We start from the raw sequence: 20379 nt of genomic DNA on the forward strand, positions 1-20379 counted from the left end.
TGGTTTGTGACCAGTGGTAGGGGTCCTCCATGTGACACTCTGTAAAGCCATGACACACAAACATGATGGTGACACATGTACCTTCTCACATGCCCACACACAAACCCACACAGGAACCTACGCCTCCCCATGGGCTCAAGAGAGCGCCCACTCACTTGCCTGTCTGCCCATTTGATTGTCAACACATGACGGTGCCAGATCTCGATGAATCAGAGTCCTGCACGACTGTGAACAAGCATCGTGTTCGTGAACACAGATAAGGCACTCGGTGTCTCATGTCTGTAGGAGGGTGACTGACTGCTGGTGGAGGTCATCAGCCCAGTGAGGGACTGAACACAAACACCCACATGTGGAGTACACGTCACATCTGTTTACCTCTACGATCATTGCTAAGCTATAAGACCTCTAGGCTGTCTTGGTCAAGATTTGTAGCATCCACCTTTGCTGTTTCTTCAAGGTAATCCCCTAAGCTCCTGTACCACAAGCTCTCTGTGCAGCTCTTTATCCAACAACACTCCTCAAGAATAAAAAAGCCTTCCTTTCTCTGACCCCAATCTATTAAGCCTCGCTAACTGCGAAGGTGAAGGTGGCACATCTTGGCGGTACGGACCCTTGGGGGATGCCGGGTCCTTCAGGTGCCCTGTGGAGTACCCCTCATAGCTGCTGTTCCCGGCGCTCTCCTGCATTAACTTCTCTTTGGCTTCCTGTTCTCTACGCCTCTGCTCCTGCCTCAAGAGCTCCTGGGCTTCCAGAAGGACTCTGGCGTTGACAACGCCGCTACCTGGGTAGCCGTTTCTGGAACCTTGGTAGCTGGAGTACCTGGGGTTGTCCTTGGCTGTCTGGAAGCCCTCGCCAGGTGGGTACGCCTTATCCCAGGTGTCCTGAGAGATGGAGCTGGGGTTCTTTCTGGGTTGCCTGGTACAGAAAGGGAAAAAGAGAGGGAAATGTGAGATGTGGTTTGATTATTTTGGGTTTCTGATACAAAAGGTATCAGTCAGACAATACAGGTTAAATCTCTCACACAAATGTACCAACAAATGATCTCATTCTCTCCCAACCACAGACACATTATTTCTCTGCAGTAAACCACCACGTACTGTGACCTGGTCGAGTGGGGAAAATAGTGCCAGCAAAATAAAACAAAACAAAAAAAGCTTCTCCTCTTTTGGAGATAAACTTATGTTTGGATTTTTCACAGAAAATGTATTATACTGTTAGTCACGTGGTAACCAAGGCATCACATCCAGTGAAAATTAGGCACCGTTGTAGCCTCAGAAAGTACCTCTGGGCATGTAGCAGCCCACAGTAATAACATACAGAGATACTAACCATGTCAAAGTCCCCTTCCAGCCCATTAGGCCCATTTGAGACAGGCAGAAACAGCCATTAGGTCAGACAAGACAGTAATAGCAGACCTTTTGCAGTTGGAAAAATGAGGCGACCATCTTGTCCTCAGTGGACTCGCCCAGGCTGATATTTGACACCTGACACGAGTGTCTTAAAGGCACGGTTGGCTGTCACGCTTCTGGGAGGCTGCGCTGTCCTTTACCAGAAGGATGAGAAGAAAAAAATCCAGATGTGTGACATCACCTCTCATTTCTGCTTGGTTAGCCTCTTTGTGCTCTGTGTGTGCAGGTCCACATGACATGCATGAGTGTCCGGAGCCCTACAGCTCCCCCCGCCTGTCTCAAGGGCACGGCAAGAGGAGTGCAGAGACAGACAAGACACACAAAAACATCAATGGGTTTTTGACTCCGAGCCATGCATAATTATCAGGTTTGTCAGCCAGCTGTGAAGAAATCGTATTATCCCTGTGTTTAGGTTTGAATAGGACGGGGAGAAGAAATCCTTAATGAGAATAGAAAAGACCTCTGGTTGTATTCAACAGAGACTGAATGCAATTGGGAATGGATATGCTTCTCGATTGGCGAGATAGGAGAATATAGCAGAGGTTTATTCTTGTGCACGGTTGAGTGATTCCAATTTTCAGAGACCGGCATCCCTGGCATCTGATTTCATTTCATATGTTGACAAAGAGGCCAAAGCCGGTCTGCCTCCCTGCTGAGAAATGCAAACCAGATCGCTCTCTCCGTCTGATGCCATGCCAAGTGGGAGCATGTACATGTGTGGTAACTACAGAAAGATGCATACTGCTCTGTATTCTGTGCATGCAAACAGTGGAGCATGACAGACGATTAAAAAAGAAAAGGGGGAAAGGTGTCAGAAAGAGATTGAGAGAAAAAAGGGAGGCTGTGAAAGGTTATAGTGCAGGGGAGATACATACACATGTGGTTGTTCCACACATGTATGCAGATACACACTAGGGAGACCAAATGTCACTGCAGCTGTTGCAGCCAGCCTTTGTCTTCTGTAATGGCATTACATTGGCTTGGAGATCAATGGCGCTAGTCGGTGATGAATACAAGGGCCCTTCATCCGCCGTCATTGTTTCAAATGGCAGTGGTTTATTTTCACTCACAGCTCCTTGTTTAGGGAAGGGTCTCACCCAGAAGAGAGCTGACCTTTATCTAATATGAACGCTGTTTTTTTAAGGAATACCACCACCATTAATCACATGTCGATTCACCATTCAGGATCACGCTCCCGTGAACAACACAGACCCATATGAATCCCTAAACGCCACATCTACTCAGCCTCTGACTTCACACGATAGGATGCTCTTAGTCAAACAATAGTTCGTGTTCTCGAGATAATACAGCCTGGTTTATCCAAACAGAACAGTTTCTTAATGGAACTGGTGGAAAAGTGGCCACAGGATGTTGCCTCTGACTGCTGGAGCACGACAATGCTTCATTAATCTTTTAGCACAGCTGCCTGCAATATTTATCATGGAAGGGATTTATGTCGATAACAGCGGATTAGAGTATGATGGCAAAGTAATACAAGATAATGTATTTAATGTTGTACATGTGAGTGCTAGCTGACGATGTGCACCGGGACGGGCTGCTTGGCTTGGCCTCGTAGAGAGTTTGAACGACTGCTTAGGGAAACTTTGAATAACATTTCCTCTTGAGGCAGTTCACTCCACAGCAGTGTTGGCTTGTATACTTTCCATTTTTACTGACTGTTCTAAATGGAGCTTTACAGTTTTAGGTGACTGAATTTTACACCATTCCAAGCAAAAACGGGTTTGCATTCATTTCTGTGGATTAGCAAGCTCTTGAAACATAACTGATTCATGCATCCACTACAGTGACATCAAGTCTATCATCTGTCATTATTACTTACTGCATGATCATCAAGTCTGCTGCACTGATTATAAATGCTCCACTATGCTACTTCACTATGGTAATGTACTGTTGGCATTTATTACTGTAGAGCTGATGTTTACACTGATGTGTCTGCTAATATGTTTTCAGACAACGTAGGAAGGTAATGGAAACTGATGACTGGATGAAACTCAATACAATTTTAAAACAGCACAACGGTTCGTTTATCGGTGATGTAAATGAAAACCTGCAACACACTGATTAGAGATGTAGAGTCCATTACTCTGAGTCCTTCTGTTGGAAAGTAACTAAGTACATGTACTCAAGTACTGTACTTCAGTACAATTTTGAGGTCTTTGTACTTTAGTTGAGTAGTTTCATGTTGTGACGTCTTCATACTACATACTTCATACCACTCCACTTATTGTATAACTTCAGTTACTAGATACTTTTTAGAATCAGATTAATACAAAATTACAGTATAGTCATAAGACTTTGATTTCCAGCAGAAAATTCACAAGCTACCCAGCAGTAATTCCAGTTACAGACATATAAGGTAGTTAAAACTAGCTCCACCTTTACCAGATGCAGTGTTAAATGTGATGTACACAACAATTCATCAGTAATTATAATCGAATAATATGATATATGTTAATGCTAAATGCACCATTCTGCATGAGTGCTTTTAGTACTTTAAATATTTTTTGATGCTAATATTTTTGTACTTTTACTTTAGTAACATTTTGAATGCAGGGCTTTTACTTGTAACTGAATATTCTTACACTGTGGTACTGCTACTTCTACTTGCAGTACTTTTTCCACCACTAAGTCACTTCTTGTATCCAGAACCTCTTACCCCATACACACACACACACACACCAGCACTTCCCGTAACAACATGCAGATCAAAGGGAATTACATTAAGGCAGAGGAAAGCAATCATGTCAGATCTGTGTGAGAGGGTAATGTGATCTGTCCATTCTCAGACTGAGTGTGTGTGAGTGAGTGTGTGCAATTTGTGGTCTGAAACTGACCAGTTAATGTACGACCCCCTTTTCTTATTTAGAGGTTATATATATGTGATGCGCTATCATTACTGTCACAAGGCTATTACAATGAATCTGACATAATCAGACAGGCGTGCACACACACAACCACACATCACTTCTTGAGATACATTACAGTGTATTAAATCAACTCACAGATCTAAAATAGATATGAGACAGTCCCAACCTCGTAGACACATTTCATATTAGACAGGTCCACACACAGAAATACACCCCAGAAAGTCCCACACACAGAATCTCTTGGCACATATTGACAGTCAGACAGACAAAAACAAACGTCAAGCACAACATCATGTCAAGCCTAAAACACCAACACACACACACACACACACACACACACACACAGTCCATCACTTTTACCGTGGCAGAGAGCTGTACTGTCGCTGCGCTTGAGCGAACGAGTCTCTCTCCCCCTGTCTCTGTCTCTGCATCTGGACCTCGACCGACACAGAGTGGCGTCCCGGCTGGCTGTACCCGCCTGGACTGTTGCTGCTGGCGCTTGACTGAAAACAGCAAGATGGCACATCAGTCGGCTGTGGTTCCCAGTAGCATAAATCGATAAGAGAACGGCTCTACCCATTCACTTATTTATTCATCTGCCTATTAGAACTTGATAATGATCACTACAAGACTGAGAGGCTGCCAATTGAAATCAGTGGGGACATGCATTGGGTGGACAAATATGATGTGTTTACAGGATTGATTATTATTTTATAGAGCTCAGTTCAGGACGTTTTAAATTATAGATGTGTTACAAGTAGTGAGGAAATGTAGGATCAATTTAGGGATCAGCTGATCAAAGTTACTTAGTTTTGAACCACCTTTATGATACTGATATTGGTACAATGTCAAGGTTTAAAACAACTACTTTCTACCTACGAAGACCATACAATGAAACATAAATGAGTGTGTTGTTAGCTACCAAACAAACATTAGTACCATTGGCATGTCCTTCCTGTGTTCCTGTACATAAACATGTTCTTGTAGCTTATAAATGGGCCTGTTTTAGTTATAGAAAAAGTTCTGCTTGTAAGAGCAAGATATTGACCCAAAGGCTGTGATAGATTCAAATACCTCTGTTGCGACACAGTTAATCAAGCTCAAATGTTCTAATTAGAAATACACGTGGCAAAAACATGAACTTATTTGTGGATAAAAGGTCAAATCTCTGCTTGAATAAATGCTAAATTCATGTTTAGAACATTCTTTTCAAATTGATAAAGTACAAATGTCATTAAAAAAAACTAACTAATGAACATATGGTCAAATTCAAAATCACTGGATCCAGAACTTCCCAACTGTAACAAAACAAAACTGGGAGCGCTCCCTGACCCAGGACAGCACCCTCCCCCAGGGTCCTCACCACAGACACTTACCAGCAGTTAGTCGGGCAGACAGAGCTCATCTCTCCTCAGGTCAACATGAAGGTGAGTCACACACAGACAGAAGGGGGGAAGTGCGGGAGGGGCCATGCTGGAGACGTGGTGGATGTTAGTGGGTGTTAATGAAGGAGACAACAACTTGGCCTGTTGAGATTGTGACAGTGCCCCCCCAGACAGGTTATGAGGCTACACTAGATCTATGTCCATGTGCACACTGGTGCACTAAATAATCAAAAGGTACATTCGTAAACACCTGCAATTTTGGAATGATTTATGGTGGCAAATATGACTTTAACTTCACTGTTAAGATTTTATGCCTGCACCTGTACAAACTCCAGGACATTTTAAAAACATACTGCAATAAATCGTCCAACTCTGCCTTAAGGCAAGAACTTTTCTGAAATGCTGCATCTAAAGGTGGAGTGTCCTCCTGGTTTTAGACCATTTGTTCCCTGATCCTTCTTTAACAACTGTTATTTGTAGATCTGCTAAGCGTCAATGTCACTCATTGATAAAGTGGCGATAATGGCACACAGCTGTACACGTCCTCTTTAAACATGGTGTTGCAGATCAAGTAGTAGTTTAGAGCTTCAGACAGAAGTTCATATTAAGTGTACTTTCTCATTTCTGCATGCTTGGCCGACCCCTGCATTATGTGAACATGACTGTTGGACTGTTTGTTTTGAAAAGTTACAAAAGCCGACCCCCAAATCCCAATGTCAGAAGGTGGGTGAGGGGCTCAGATGCTCTTTGACAAAGTGAATCAAAACCCTATTTTAACCCAAAACCTAAATTAAAGTCAATTCTAACCTTAACTGTAAAGTCTTAACCTCACACAGTGTCCAGTGGCTGGACAAAACGTCCTCACTGTCTGGGTCTCACACGACTCCTGGCAAAGACAAACATACAGGAGTGCGTGCACACACACAAACACCCTAATATCTGTACCAGCAACAGAGCATCATCTCCAAGTCCAGCCCACACTTGTACCACCTTCCACTCCTCCGATGTTCATTTGTGTTGTGGGTGCAATAATTGTGTGCAGATTGGCTGTAGCACAAAGCCGGCCTAATTACTTTTATGGCTGTGCAACGTATTGAGAGCCTGGCGAAGGCACTGTGGGCATGAGTTGGCGGCCATAAAGCAATTAAGAGTGCAAAAGAGGACACTCATCTTTACACCAAATGAAGCCGGGGCGATCATCTCTCAGACTGATTGGCTGATACTAAGGAAAGGCTGGCAGACAGCTGAAAGGGAGGGCTGAGCACCCACACACCACTTACTCTTTATCTGAATTCAAAATTGCCTGTGGGTGAATTACAGTCCCAATATTTTTCACTTGAGTAAAAAAAAAAAAAAAAAAAATTGGTTTAGGAGTGCTGAATATTCCAGGGAACGCTGGCTCATCAGCCTGAATACGGTGGCTGTAGCGGGGAGGGGAAAATACTCCACGGGAACCCAGATACCAGCAGTATAAAAATGTTACAGTAAAATACAAAAGGCAATATTATGCCCTTTCGAAATCCCCAACATCAATTGAATGAACTCCCATTCTCATAGTGGTATAAATGAGTGCAATAAAGCTTGGTGCAGTGCTGCTGGGAGAGCGGACATCAGTCATCCTGATGGAATTAGAACATGTTACCCACAATCCTCCCCTCCTCCCCAAACTACGGTGAAATAAGACGGCTCCTATCACAAAGAAGAGTTATTATATTGACTTTAGGCATGTGGCTAAACAGAGATGCCTAAAAAAACAAAGTGTGCTGCAAATGGATTGTTGGACCAATCGATCATACTGGGTAAAAACTGTAGGATGGACTGCGAACATTTGACAGATTCAACTGTTTCACTGGAGGTGTGATAAGAAGAGGTCAGACTGAGGTCGACTGTCCGAGCCCGGCCGAAGGTGCATAAAAACACGGTTAGTGCTTCCATATGGCTGTTCACAGATATCGGGCTAATCACTGCAGCATGACACTATCAGGTTTCTGCAGTTGATCCCCAGTGTGCGAGAAAGATGAGGTCTCTGGATGGATTAGGCCCGCGGCGCTTGATTACTTCGAATATTAATTAATCAGAATCAGCTTTACTGGCCAGGTGTGTCGGACACATGAGGAATTTGACTCTGGTACATCGGCTCTCCTCTAATCTCTCCTCTTTTCAGAATAATCTATGAATTGTTTAGCCTAGAAAATACAGAAAAATATCCTTTACAATTTTCCAGAGCCCAAGGTGATGTCTTCACTTTGGGTTCTAGCCTGGGCTGGACAAAGCAGGCAGAACTATTCTAATTACAAAGATATAGAACAGAGAAAAGCAGCAAACCTTCTCTCATATGGAATCAGGTGATATCTGGCATGTTTGCTTAAAGAATACTGTACCTTTCAATCACCAATGAAGTCCACTGATTCCCTGTTGACTGAACTACATGATCATTTGACTGATTGTTTCAGCACTAAAACATTTTCATCTGTAAAACCTACATACTGCAGGATGAACGCATTAAAGTCTGACATTTCATTCAGTATACTGTAACCACTTTTCTGACATAAAAAACAAGCAAATGAATGAAGGCACCATCTCACGTGCAGCATGGACTGTAAGTGGGGCAGCTGTAGGTAAATTGAGAAAAAGGACACCGGCTCCTTGAGGTTCGCAGCACATCACTAAGATGAAGCAACAAAATGTAATATATGCGTAGGGGCGGTAAATGAATTTCAAAGACTCCTGGTTCCATATGGCCCACAAGTATGGCCTGGGCAAGAGTCTAATAACATGCAATTACTATAGCAAGACTGAGTGCCAGCTGCACTCTGGCAAAGTAAAAGGGCTTTAAAAAGACCATTAGAGGTTTCAAAAAGTTTTTTTTTTCTGTAACACAATGTATCTGAGAAATGAAGCTGCAATATTTCCTGGACACAGAATTGAATTCAGGGTCCGGGAAATATCTGACGAGCAGGGCTTTTTTTATTCAGCACCTACTAATCTGATAAAGAACCCTAAAGTGTTCACACCTCTCTTTGGAAGCAAAAGGAACCTCTCATTTTTGGAGTGTAGGTTACATAATGCTAAGTTTTCATAGGAAAATGACACTGGCGACAATAGCCAGTCCAGTGCTACTGATAAACAGCATAATGCTGCAGTATTGTCAAGCTCCTTAATTGAGAGCGTGCTCGGTTGTTTGGAGACAAAGGGAGAGGTGACCTGCGCTCTTCTTTCCCACACTGCCCTGCTTTTGCGGTACAATGGCACCGGGAATGTGTGCCAGTCCATGGAGCCCATTAAAATGCATGACTCTGCTGAATGCAAAATAAAACTATACATTTTTATTGAGTTCAACAGCTAGAAAGGAAAGGCCAGAGCACAGAGGGTTTGGTTCGTGAGCTCTCACTTTATCATTTCATTTCAGTATAAATCATAAGATCAAATTCTTCCACTGCACACCGATGACTGGGCAGAGGCGCTATTGTAGCGTAGACACCAACAGGAACATGATTTTATACAGAAATATACAAAACTGTGTGTGTAAAATGACCTTGCATAGAGAAACAGCCAACAAGGACAATTCATGTTACTTGATATAAAGCGTGTAATTTACAACACACGTGTGCGTCTGTTTTGGGGTAACACACATTTATAACACCCCAGCGCATATTAATACATACTGTGTCGGAATGTGCTTTTATAAAAATGTTTGTGATAGAATATGTGTGGAAAAAAAACAAAAACGTGTGTTGCCTCAAACTAGACAAAAGATGTGGCAGAGATCACTCAGTGTGCAAAACCATGATAGAACACAGAGGCGCGAGCAATCTGAAAAAAAAAAAAGGACTAAAATATTATCTTCAAGATTTAAAAATTTGCTACAGCTGATTGTTCATACCATCATAATTTGTTGCTCAGAATAATGTAAAACCAAGAACACTTGAAACTGTTTGCTGGGAAGACTAAAATAAATACTAAAAAGATGACAAGTGATTTCATCACCTCAAAAAACTGAAGATGTTCAGACTTTGTTCCCTTCTTTTTGCCCCTTGTTGCTTCAGAATGAACTAATTATTCCTCTTCTCATCCAGAGAAGATTTGAATTAAATAAGTCTGGGTTGAAATGCACGCTTACCTTCAAACTGTAAAAAGGCACAGTAAAAAAAAATAAATAAAAGGGTTTAAACTAAGACCCCTCTGCACAGACACAGTGTGAATACAAAACCAGGTCCATCGGGTGGTGGGCGGGTCCCCGCGGATGACTGACAGACAGAAACAGGGACGATGGATGAGCACAGTAGGTAGAGACAGGCGGGTGGGGTTAGTGACGGATGTGTCAGGAGGTGTGGAGACTCCTGCATGCACATGGTTGATCATTTGAGGATGAAGGATGTTAGCATTAGCACACTTAGACAGGAAGTGGCCATGGAGGTTAATGGTATTCCTAATGTGGAGAGTGGGTCATCAGTCTCATTCATGGCTGATAGTAATGGGGTTAGTGATGGTTAGCACCATTCTCCAGTTAGCCACAGGTACTGTCAGGTGCTAACAATGTTAGCATTCTCCTCAGGCTAGCATTTCAAGTTACACGTCCAGTCTTGGTCTGGTAGAGGTTGTTTCTTGATATAAACAGTCTTACAGACTGGCCATCCTCTCCGGCGGGCAGTCCATCTCAGTTACAGGCTCCAGTTATTTCAGACACTCACCCAGGGCTGCTCGAAGCTGTAGGTCCTCCTGCGGTCGTCTGGGTCATCCTGGACATTCTGGGCCTGCTGGAACTCCTGCCGCAGCCTCTGTATCCGGTCATGGTTGCTGGGGGCTAGCCGGTTACTGGGGAGAGAGGAGGGAGAGGAGAGACAAACAAGTGTGAGAGGTCCATTGTGAACAAGTGACCTGATTCCATTAGCGCAGGCGGAAATAGCCTGCAGGATGAAGTTCTTAAAAGTACAACGTGCTTCGTCCATGAATTGATGAAATGCACTGTTGACACTGGCAAAGCAACCCAGATACATTCAACCCAGACAAAAGGTACTCCGTGATAAGTGAGGCCAGAGCCAAGAGCAATATGATTCAAACCTATGTGCCCCTGATGTATTATTCAGAACAATGAACAAAGACTAGTGGTGAACAGTTCCACAGTGCCTCACCCTGCCCCAACCCCTCCCACCTCCTGGCCTCATATCACTCAACTACTGCACTACTATTGTCTGCTGCAGCCCTGTGGTGTCGACGTCAAACAATGCTGTGGAGTCTAAAATGTTTAACATTAAATAAAATAAAACAGAGCTCCACTTGGAACTTAGTCTCGACTCAGACTTAACAACCTGTCTATGGAACTAACCTGAATTTCAGAAAGAGGGTCTTGATGTTTTCCTTGTTGATGTTTAGTTTAGGTTAATTTTATTTGCATATTTCTTTTGCTGCTTAGAGAGGTTTCTGCTCAATTCTGAGCCCACAAACTGAGAGAAATACTTTAGAAAATGTAAAAAGAGAAGACAAGTTAGTGTTAAAATGACGTGGCCTCCAACAGAGGAAAGTAATTAACACGTTTTCCCTCTCAGACGGTGTGCGTGAATAGAAGTGCCAGGGTTGGAGAGTGAAGGACCAGCGGGGTGACGCCGACTCCGAGCTCGACTTTTCAACTTTACCAGGAAATTCCTGGGCACGGTCTTATCTCTAAAACTCAAAAGGTCAAACCTGCAATTCTTCCCAGTCCCCTGAGATGAGTGCTGCAAACATTTTTCTGCTCACAATAGAAAATGTTGGCATAAAATCTTGAAAATTAAAGTGCAGACACAAAAATGCACACATACAAAAGAATTTAATTGGGAAAATAATAAATCAATCAGCCATGACAGTAACCACACAACTTAGACTAGAATATGAGTTTATCTCTATGAGGTCAAAGTACGACTCTGTCTCAGCATAAAATTACTACAATAACGACCTAAATTCATTTCATCCATCACAGAACAGCCAGATAGTGGTTTGTAATGCCATATCCTGAAACACGGCAGCACCACTAAGTTAGCAAGCTATTAACTCCAGACGCACACAATGGGGAAGGCAGAGCCAGTCGGGCTTGTGAAAGAGCAGGAACCTGTCATATGTGATCCTGCTAATCTCCATGATATGTAACAGTCACTTGGCCTCTTCAGAACATTGGCGGTCCATGTATGACCCTCTGGCTACGGGCCAAGGCCTCAGTGCTATCTTAAGCAGAAAAGCTCATATGTGATAGTGGGTGTGAAGAAATGTGTAACAGGGGAAATGTAAAGATAATAAAAGATGAAGATTGTAGCTTAGTTTGCCGTGAACCAAACATATGCACAGTCATTCAGTCTGAGTTTAAGTCCAGTGTTTGAGGAAAGATGTTCCTTTTCCTGTAGCAGCTGCCAACACTGTGATCAAAAGTACATCATCATTAAGGTAACCTATAGATCGGGCCTATATACTACAATCCTGCCCAAGAGACTCACGAAAAAAAAAAAAAACTTAAATAAAGGGATCAAATATCTCCAATCCTCTAGTCTGACAAAACACTGTAAATCAATCAAGGAGAGAGCAACTCTGCAATAGAACTGTCCTGCCAAAACCCCCTCCAGAGACAGGGAAGAACAGTGGGCTGAGATTTAGTCTGAGATGAGCTTCATCCTCTGGACAGGCTCACTCAATATCTGGCACTGCTGTAAAGGGCTGAAAGGTCACTGTGTGGCTTTGTTGAGTGGAGCGTCTCTGGGACTCAAAAACAGGACTGTGGCTTGCTGACTGGGCTGCCAGCAAAGCTATTTACGCTGAGATGCATCCTGCCTTTCACGGCCGGGCGTGCCTCCTGAAAAGCTGTCTTTCTCGGCCTTAAGCCGGGGAAGGAGGTAGCTTTGGGAAGATGTAATGTCTGCATTGTGGGCGGACGTTGACTTCAGACTTGCGCTGCTACACTGTGCTCTAATGCATCATGGTGGAATAGAGGCACTGCGAAAATAACACGGAAAGGAAAATTCTAATTATTACAACCTGGGTGCTCGTTTTCAGCCTTGGCAAAGAATCGAAAGCAGAATTCAGTTTGTAAACCGTGACGACTGGTTAAAACAATTACCTTTTGCTTTGCTTCCAAATAAAGCTTGGTTTAAGGGTCTGTGTTGAATCTACGCCGTTGTGCTCATTTATACTTGTGTGCGTGTCACCCTGAAATGACCGCCAAAATGCTAGCTGGCAGCAGGGTGTCTATGCTACTGTGTTGTGTTTCTTCACCACTTACAAATAATTGCAACCGAGAATGAGCAGGTCATGTTGGAGTTAAAACTAATAGGGGTTGAAGAGCAGTTACTTTTACTGAAATTACTGCAACACAGGTAAGAGAGAAGACGTCGGAGGAGATGGTCTGTAGGACCACTGAACCAACTGAGGCAGGATGAGCGGAGACTTTTCATACTTGCCTGACCACTGAGAGATATGAATGAAAAAATGTGGTGCAACCAATCACGGTTGCTGCCGTCTGTGTAGTTACATTTCTGGAGAGGTGCACATCAGGCTACGGTGTAGGGTACAAGGCTATGTGTACCTAGAGATACTACAGATAGATGTTGGAACGATGATCAAAACTACAAATTGAAGACCTAAACCACTTTAACACATTTTATAAGTATGCACTGTATCCACAAAACCACAATATGTTCAAAAGCCGCATGGTTAAATACAGAGACTTCAAATTGGACCCAACTACAGACTAATAGGATTTATCAAATTTGTGTTATTTCAAAATCCCCCATGACATTGACGCTGCTTCCAATCAAAACATACCGACAGACAGAGGGAAGGCCTCAACGGGCCAATGCACAGTAAGTGACAGAGGCAGCTGATGGACAGAATTCTAATCCTGTAGATTAGAACTGAATGGACTTATTCACCCAGGCTGCTCTTCCCATGCCTATTGAAGGATACTTTAGACCTAGCACCAAACTGTGCATGGGCATAAATTTAACAGCATTTAGTGGATCTGTGTGAAATTAATGCTAAGCTGACAGCATCCACATGGACTTGGGCAGCAAAAAAGCAACAGCTGGAGACGACCCGACTCGCCACCAGCTGGCCCACAAACACCATCTGAGCATGTACAGCGTGGTGAAGTGCGGACGCCTACATGGAGAGATTCTTATGTATGTTTTGTGACGAGGGCCCTCATGGTGAATGGTTACAAGTGTGGCGACCGTGAAGATACAAGAGCAGCATTGTTGGTTCACACTTTAGAGTTTCAGATGAAAGCAGCACCTCGCAGCACTGTGCAAAGGACTATTAACAAAGCCAGCCAAGATGTTTCAGCGTTTCTCCAGTCTTATGGGAATCTATTTCTTCTCTAAATGAAAGGACTTATTCTGTCATAATGCAAATGAACTGTTGCTGATGATATGAAATCATACTTTTGCTCTTAATAATACAGGGATTGTATTCTGCATTATCATACCTATTTTACCTGCCAATAATCCTTAATTAATAATAATCAACTTTTTAATTAAAAGTCACCATCTTAATTAAACCTTTAATTAAGCAGGGGTAGTCATGGGATACCCATCTAGAATGTGACTGTTGTACTGACTAGCTTGCCAGCCTGTTAAATAAACATTTACTGATGTACTGATATGCACAGTAAGAAAACAGCGCATGTCGTGAGCGCAGCAGTTGTGGCAGTTGGTTTCTGTGATCATATCAGCCAGAGGAACTAGGCCCAACATCCTCTGACAAAGAGACAGCAGCTGGTGGAGCCTTCCTCTGCTGTGAAAAATGAACTGAGATGCTGGAGATGATAATCCAGGTCTATTGATCGAAGGCTCACCGACAGCTAGGAGGAAGACTGATGCCCTTGCTAACTGTTGCTAGCGGCTAAGGCTCCATCTGTGAGCTGCTGTATGGCAGAGTCCCTGTTATCTGCTGCAGGAAAGACTGGCCTGCTTCCTCAAGCAATCACACACCTCAGATATGGATTAGATGTTGCTACTCATTAGCAACAAATGAAAACAACAAAGACCTTTAGTGGGGGGGAGCATAGACAGAGTTTGTTTAGTTATTTCTGCAAGTCTGAAAAAGTCCATTTTATTTTTTTAATGCACTTTATGTGAAAATGTCTCTGCTGATTCGTTTTGGTTGGATGCTTATATAAGATCTGACTTGTTTTCAGCAGCCTTGTCATTGGCTGATTTTATCTGTAGAGCTGCTTTGTGTGTTATGTTCTTTTCTGACAAGTGTTTCACCAGTGCAACTGTATACTTTATAACTGCTGCTTCTTTACTATCCCGAGCTCTGACAACGCTCATGATTTCCAGTTAGTTAATGCATACAGAACATGGGTGAGTTGGTGTTGCTGAATAAGAGCAAGCATGTTCCTTTGACCTTCCCTGGATACATAGAGGTTAAAAAAAGGGATTAGCTCAGGATCTTAATTACTCTTAGCCTCAGTGGTGTCTGCTGATGCATGCAGGAGATTAGAGGGACCAAGGGGCCACTGTGTCTGAGGGCGTTTAGGCTCTTATCAACCCGATCTTGCTTTTACTCTGGATTACATGGGCTTAACCCTGAGACACTGACTCAAACTGATCTGTATAAACGTGGCAATCCAGTGCCAATCAATACAATATCACCATACATAGCAGCTCATCATCAAATCCCTGGCATTTGCCTCACTGTGTTAATGAACTAAGTAAGACTGGAACTGCATGTTGATAAACTACACAGTTAGTATGCAAAGGAAGAAAAACAGAATCTCTCATTCTATGATGCAGCTTGTGTTGACAGGGAAGTTAAGAGGCTGATGAATCTAGCCAACACGTCCTGTAACCCAGGCCGAATCAGGCACCATCTGGCTCAAATCACACCGCTCACTTCTCAGAGGGCACAGTAGTGGCACAGCGCCAGCGTGTGGTGCCAAACTTAATGGCTGAGTGTGTATTTGCATGTGTGAGTATGTTCATCAGGAGAAAAATATGGTACTTTAGTTGAGCTGGTGAAATGGTGCCGTAGGAAGAGCAGTCACTGGTCGGTGTTAACAAATGCAGCTGTGCAGAGGAATGTAGGCGGATCTGAATACACATTATAAGATGGCACAGGTCGTGATCCAACATAATGTGTGATGACTCACTGGAAATCAGTTTCTGTTGGTTCAACAGTGAATACAAAAGTTGATATGCTGTCTTTTTTTCAAGACTATAAAGGTAAGTTTCCTGCAAAATACTTGGACTCCGTTCTTCATCATTTTACAAATCTGTATTTTTGAAACACTGCCTAAAAATATACTTCATCTCAAAACTGATATGTCGTGTCCTGTAAAACAAACGACAACATTAAGCCACTCTTCTAACAAATACTACTTTCATGCAGCACACAGATCCCATCTGCAACTTACAGTAGCATTCATTTTGAGCCTAAGCAATCCCACGGGGTGTCAACACTTGTGTGAAGCAGACAGCAAACATTGGAATCCACCAACGGAATGGATTGAATTTAATTGGTTTTCAGTTTTATAGGCCATCTCTTTTTTTTTTTTTTTTCCAGGGGTGCTGCTGGTCAGAAATGTCTCATATGGTAATATAATATTTGACTGATATTAATGCATACACACATACATACACACTCATTTAAGGCAAGATGGGTAACTGGTCTTGGATTTCAAGCTATGGCGCCACTGGAGGCAATAATAGCACGGAACACAGCAATATGCCTCCTTTTAATTCATGGACCAATTTCATGCTTGCACACATCAGCGTATCGATGGCAGCCTGCTCAGTTACAAGCAAATAAATTGGCCTTCGCTCCTGATATCTGTAATCCCGCCCTACTTTTAACTAAGGTGGGGAGTATGCGGTCCAATGTAGGCCATTTAAGCGCCATTACTCAAATTCCCATCAGACTGTGTGGTAGAGTCACTTTTGAATGTCACTGCAATATCTGTAGTGGCATTTAATATGTGGTTTAACAGGAGCTCCAATCCCATTTCCTCATGGCCGCTTTCAATATGTTCTGTATCATAGATTCTGAGATTCACATCAGGATTAAAATGAGGAGGGACAGTGCTGGATCTAATGTCATGGATGTTGAAAATCAGATGTACTGTAAGACAACAGTCTGCCACACCTCTTTTATAGAGACAACTTGGAAAATCCATTAGGGTAACTTAATGCCTTTTGGGAAAGCTGACATCAGTGATATATTCTCCACTGTCTTCATGCACAACCTGTTGGTAAACCAACATAGTTAGCCATTTATTTTAGATTTTCTTCATTAGAAAAATGACTTAATTGGAACAAACAAAACAATCTGTACTTAAGCTTTCCTGATAAGTCACCTCCAACTACTGTCCTCTCTAGGTACCAGGATGGATGGTTTGATACTGAGGTCTGCACTTTGACTACAGGCTTTGTATTATGACTCTGCATGGTGTTCTTGTCCTTTGATAACTGAACATTTGCAAAGTCTACTGGGATTCGAACTTTAGATTTGTTAGATCATAAGATAAGCCAAGTAACAGCAAAAGCCGATATGGGCCATTTCAAGGCCCTTTCACACAAAGCCATCATATGCTTATATTAGGTGAATGGACACAGCTGAGGAACTGATTAAAGTTATATTTTTCTTAGACTGGACTGGACTATTTTAGAAGAGTCTGTGAGGACTCAGAAAATAACTTCAGAATTTGAATGAATTTGGTTTTTGGTCACAAATCTCAATTTCACAGGTCAACGGAAGATTATCTCTGTGACTGGAGTATATGTAATACATGACAGTCACAAGCTGGGGCTATTGCGAGTCCAGAGCCTAAACCCATTTGCCTTTCTTGGCTATCTGTGATGTTCTTTTTCTTTTTAAACCACAAGCTATTTCCTTGTCTCGCCCTCAGAGATTTAATTCCTTCCTTTTTTGTAAAATTCAAATGCTAACTGGGGAACTGGAAACCAGAACTGATCCATGTTAACACTGGCTTCGACTCTAACATGGCATCAAAGTTGTAGTGCTTTGATGTAATGGTAACAAACTGGGCTCTAATCTCATCCATCAGACTCAGATTCCTCTACACTGAGGTTTGAGAAACCTGAACATGCCTACAAACGCACAGCCGATTCTCCGTAGTGCTTTCGGGTTTCACCTTGTGCCTGTCTTTGTCCCTCTCACACTCAACACACTTGCTCTCTCTCTATCATACCTTGCTCCATCATTGTCTCCTCTACACACTGACTGGGGGTTCACAGGAAACGGCATCCATCACAGCACACCATTCGGTCAGCCAATGGACAGATCCATGCTGTCAGATAAGCCACACATTGTAATATATCTGAGCTTCACAATGCCGTTATGATCCCACCAATCATAACTAAGGCTCACAGGCCCCACCAGTCCTGTGATTCACAGCTGATCACCATGACTCAGCACATTCAGTCACCTAGGGAAACTGTAACTAAGCAACACAAGTTATAGTTGGAGAAAGGGTCTTCTGAGTTAATGGCTTTACCACAGCCAGCATTGCACCCTACTAATTATTCCTTTCTGTGTCAACATGGCTGTAAAGAAGTCTCTTCTAGCCCATTAACGTGAAGTGGTGCTTTAACAACTCTGCAATGAAGTGAAAACTAGTTTCAACCTGCCTGCACCCACAAGAGCTGTGTTTTCCTACAGGTTGTGCAAATTACTAGCAGAAATTTGGGGACAAAAAGTGTGAGATAAAGGTGTGAGGGGAAGAGGAGAGGATTTTCAAACCAGCAGGGTGAGTACGCTGTCTTATCAGCAGTGGATTAGGGGAGGCATTAAAGAGTCCAACTTTCTTTTTTTTTTTTTTTTTTCATTTTTATGAGGTCTTAGCTACACTAAACATTGATAACAAGGCTCAACTTTTTCATACTCATGAATAAAGTTCAGCTACATTTGCACATGTTCTTTGGCTCTCGTCGTTTCATGCTGGTAGAGCATCAGAAAATTCCACCCTAGGACTAGGCAGGACTAGGCAGTGAAAAGAAATGACTGGCAACATGATGTGTAATCCCTAAAGACTAAGAACTGACAGCAACTGTGAAGCTCTCTGTACTCCCCAGGATAATAATAGACTTAGCAGTGACAAGGGCTTCGATGCAGTAGGAATTTCAGACTGGGAGAATACCGAGAAAAAAACCCCACCACAATGACTTATGATGACTTAGAGACTATTAGATACATAAGATCCATGGAGTCGGGAAGAGGCAATAAAAGATTTATCTTAGAATGAATCAAAAATGAAATACACAATGCATTCACATACATTCACGCCTGACAATGATCTGTACATTAGGACGCGGACGATCTGAGTGTGACATTATTCACAGCAAGGATTCATCTCTTCTGTGGCAGCAGAAAGGATCACCCTTTAAAGGTAGAAAAAGGAAATGAGGGACGAGTCACAGAAAGAAACAGTGAGACAGAATTCATTTGGGTTGTGGCTGAGGTGATTGTAACAGACGGAAATAAGTGGAACAAGGCTAAATTAGAATTCCAATACCAGTTTTGGTGAGAAAAGTATGGGTTTGACTGATGCATATCTCCAGTGCTGGCTGATAATTTAGGCCTGGCCTGGGGAGGATGGACAGCAGGAAAAAAAAATGAAGGGGAGGGGAGCAGAGAATGACATTGAGAGAGAAAAAGGAAATCAGATTGAAGCGGCCTAATTTCTGGGGCAGACATCATGGTCCAGTTCATATTGCGCTTTTTCTTTCACTGTCACAGCAACTGGGGGGTGACGGATGGACGTCTCACTTGCAATGGTTCCCACTTTCAGAGCCGTATAATAGCAGCTGACAGAAGCATCAACAGCATCTGATAAATCATAATCGACGTCAAATTAGGATCCATTATCACCAGGAGACAGGGGGCCCGTCTACCTCTGTTTCAGGGCTGCATCAGAGGAAAATGAGACTAGAGGCAATTTATGACAGCAGGCAATTTAGAGTATCTGATGCATGACTGCCATGGTAGTGTGTGTCCTAGATGCAATAACGACTGCACAGAGAGAGGCTGGATTTTAGCAAAGCAGTGATTACAACATGAGCACTTAAACCAACCACATCACTACAACACTGCTGCAGCCAATGTAACATGTTTTTATCTACAAAGAAACAGCTAGATTTGTTAAAGCCTGGCAGTTTAGTTTGCCAGCTATAAAAAGGAGATACTAAATGATTATGTTTCAACAGTGTACACACAGACAGGTGACAAATTAAATAAAAACACCCGAATAAATGACACATAACAAATGCAGTTGCTGCTGGGTTCACTTGTCCCTATAGAGGGAAAGGTCACTGAAGGTCATTACATTGTTGTTCTGATCGCTAAATGTTTTGATAAGTATGAAAATCATATGCTATAGCCTTCACAGCCACACACACACCATAGTCTCACACCCACCATCAACACCTATGGGAGACTTTGGACCAGCGTTCTCCAGCACCATCATCAAAACACCACATGATGGAACATCTGTTCATCCCTCCAGTAGAGTTCAGAGACTTGGGAACTTGGTCAATGCCAAGGTGAAGCTGTTCTGGTGGCACGTGGTGGCCCAGCAGCTCACTGAGACACTTTATGTTGGGTTTTCCTTTGATTTGTCACCCGCCTGTATATGTCCATTACATTAGTTTTTCTAGCTACCAAAATCCTTCCATGTACCTTGCAATGGCTAAAAAAAAAAAAATAAATAAAAGAGTG

General features: G+C 42.8%; 1 protein-coding gene across 1 annotated transcript in view; it reads right to left on the reverse strand.

The window, feature by feature from the left end:
- Nucleotides 1–6: 6 nt before the first annotated feature.
- Nucleotides 7–20379, reverse strand: part of LOC109967086 (partitioning defective 3 homolog) — a 207316-nt gene continuing 186943 nt past the window's right edge. The window contains 3 exon segments of the mRNA XM_020612437.1: nt 7–915; nt 4658–4800; nt 10374–10497. Of these exon segments, the coding sequence (XP_020468093.1) occupies nt 519–915; nt 4658–4800; nt 10374–10497 (664 nt within the window). The 3' untranslated portion in view covers nt 7–518.

Source organism: Monopterus albus, unplaced genomic scaffold (assembly GCF_001952655.1).
Source record: "Monopterus albus unplaced genomic scaffold, M_albus_1.0 scaffold125.1, whole genome shotgun sequence".
Classification (NCBI taxonomy): Eukaryota; Metazoa; Chordata; class Actinopteri; order Synbranchiformes; family Synbranchidae; genus Monopterus; species Monopterus albus.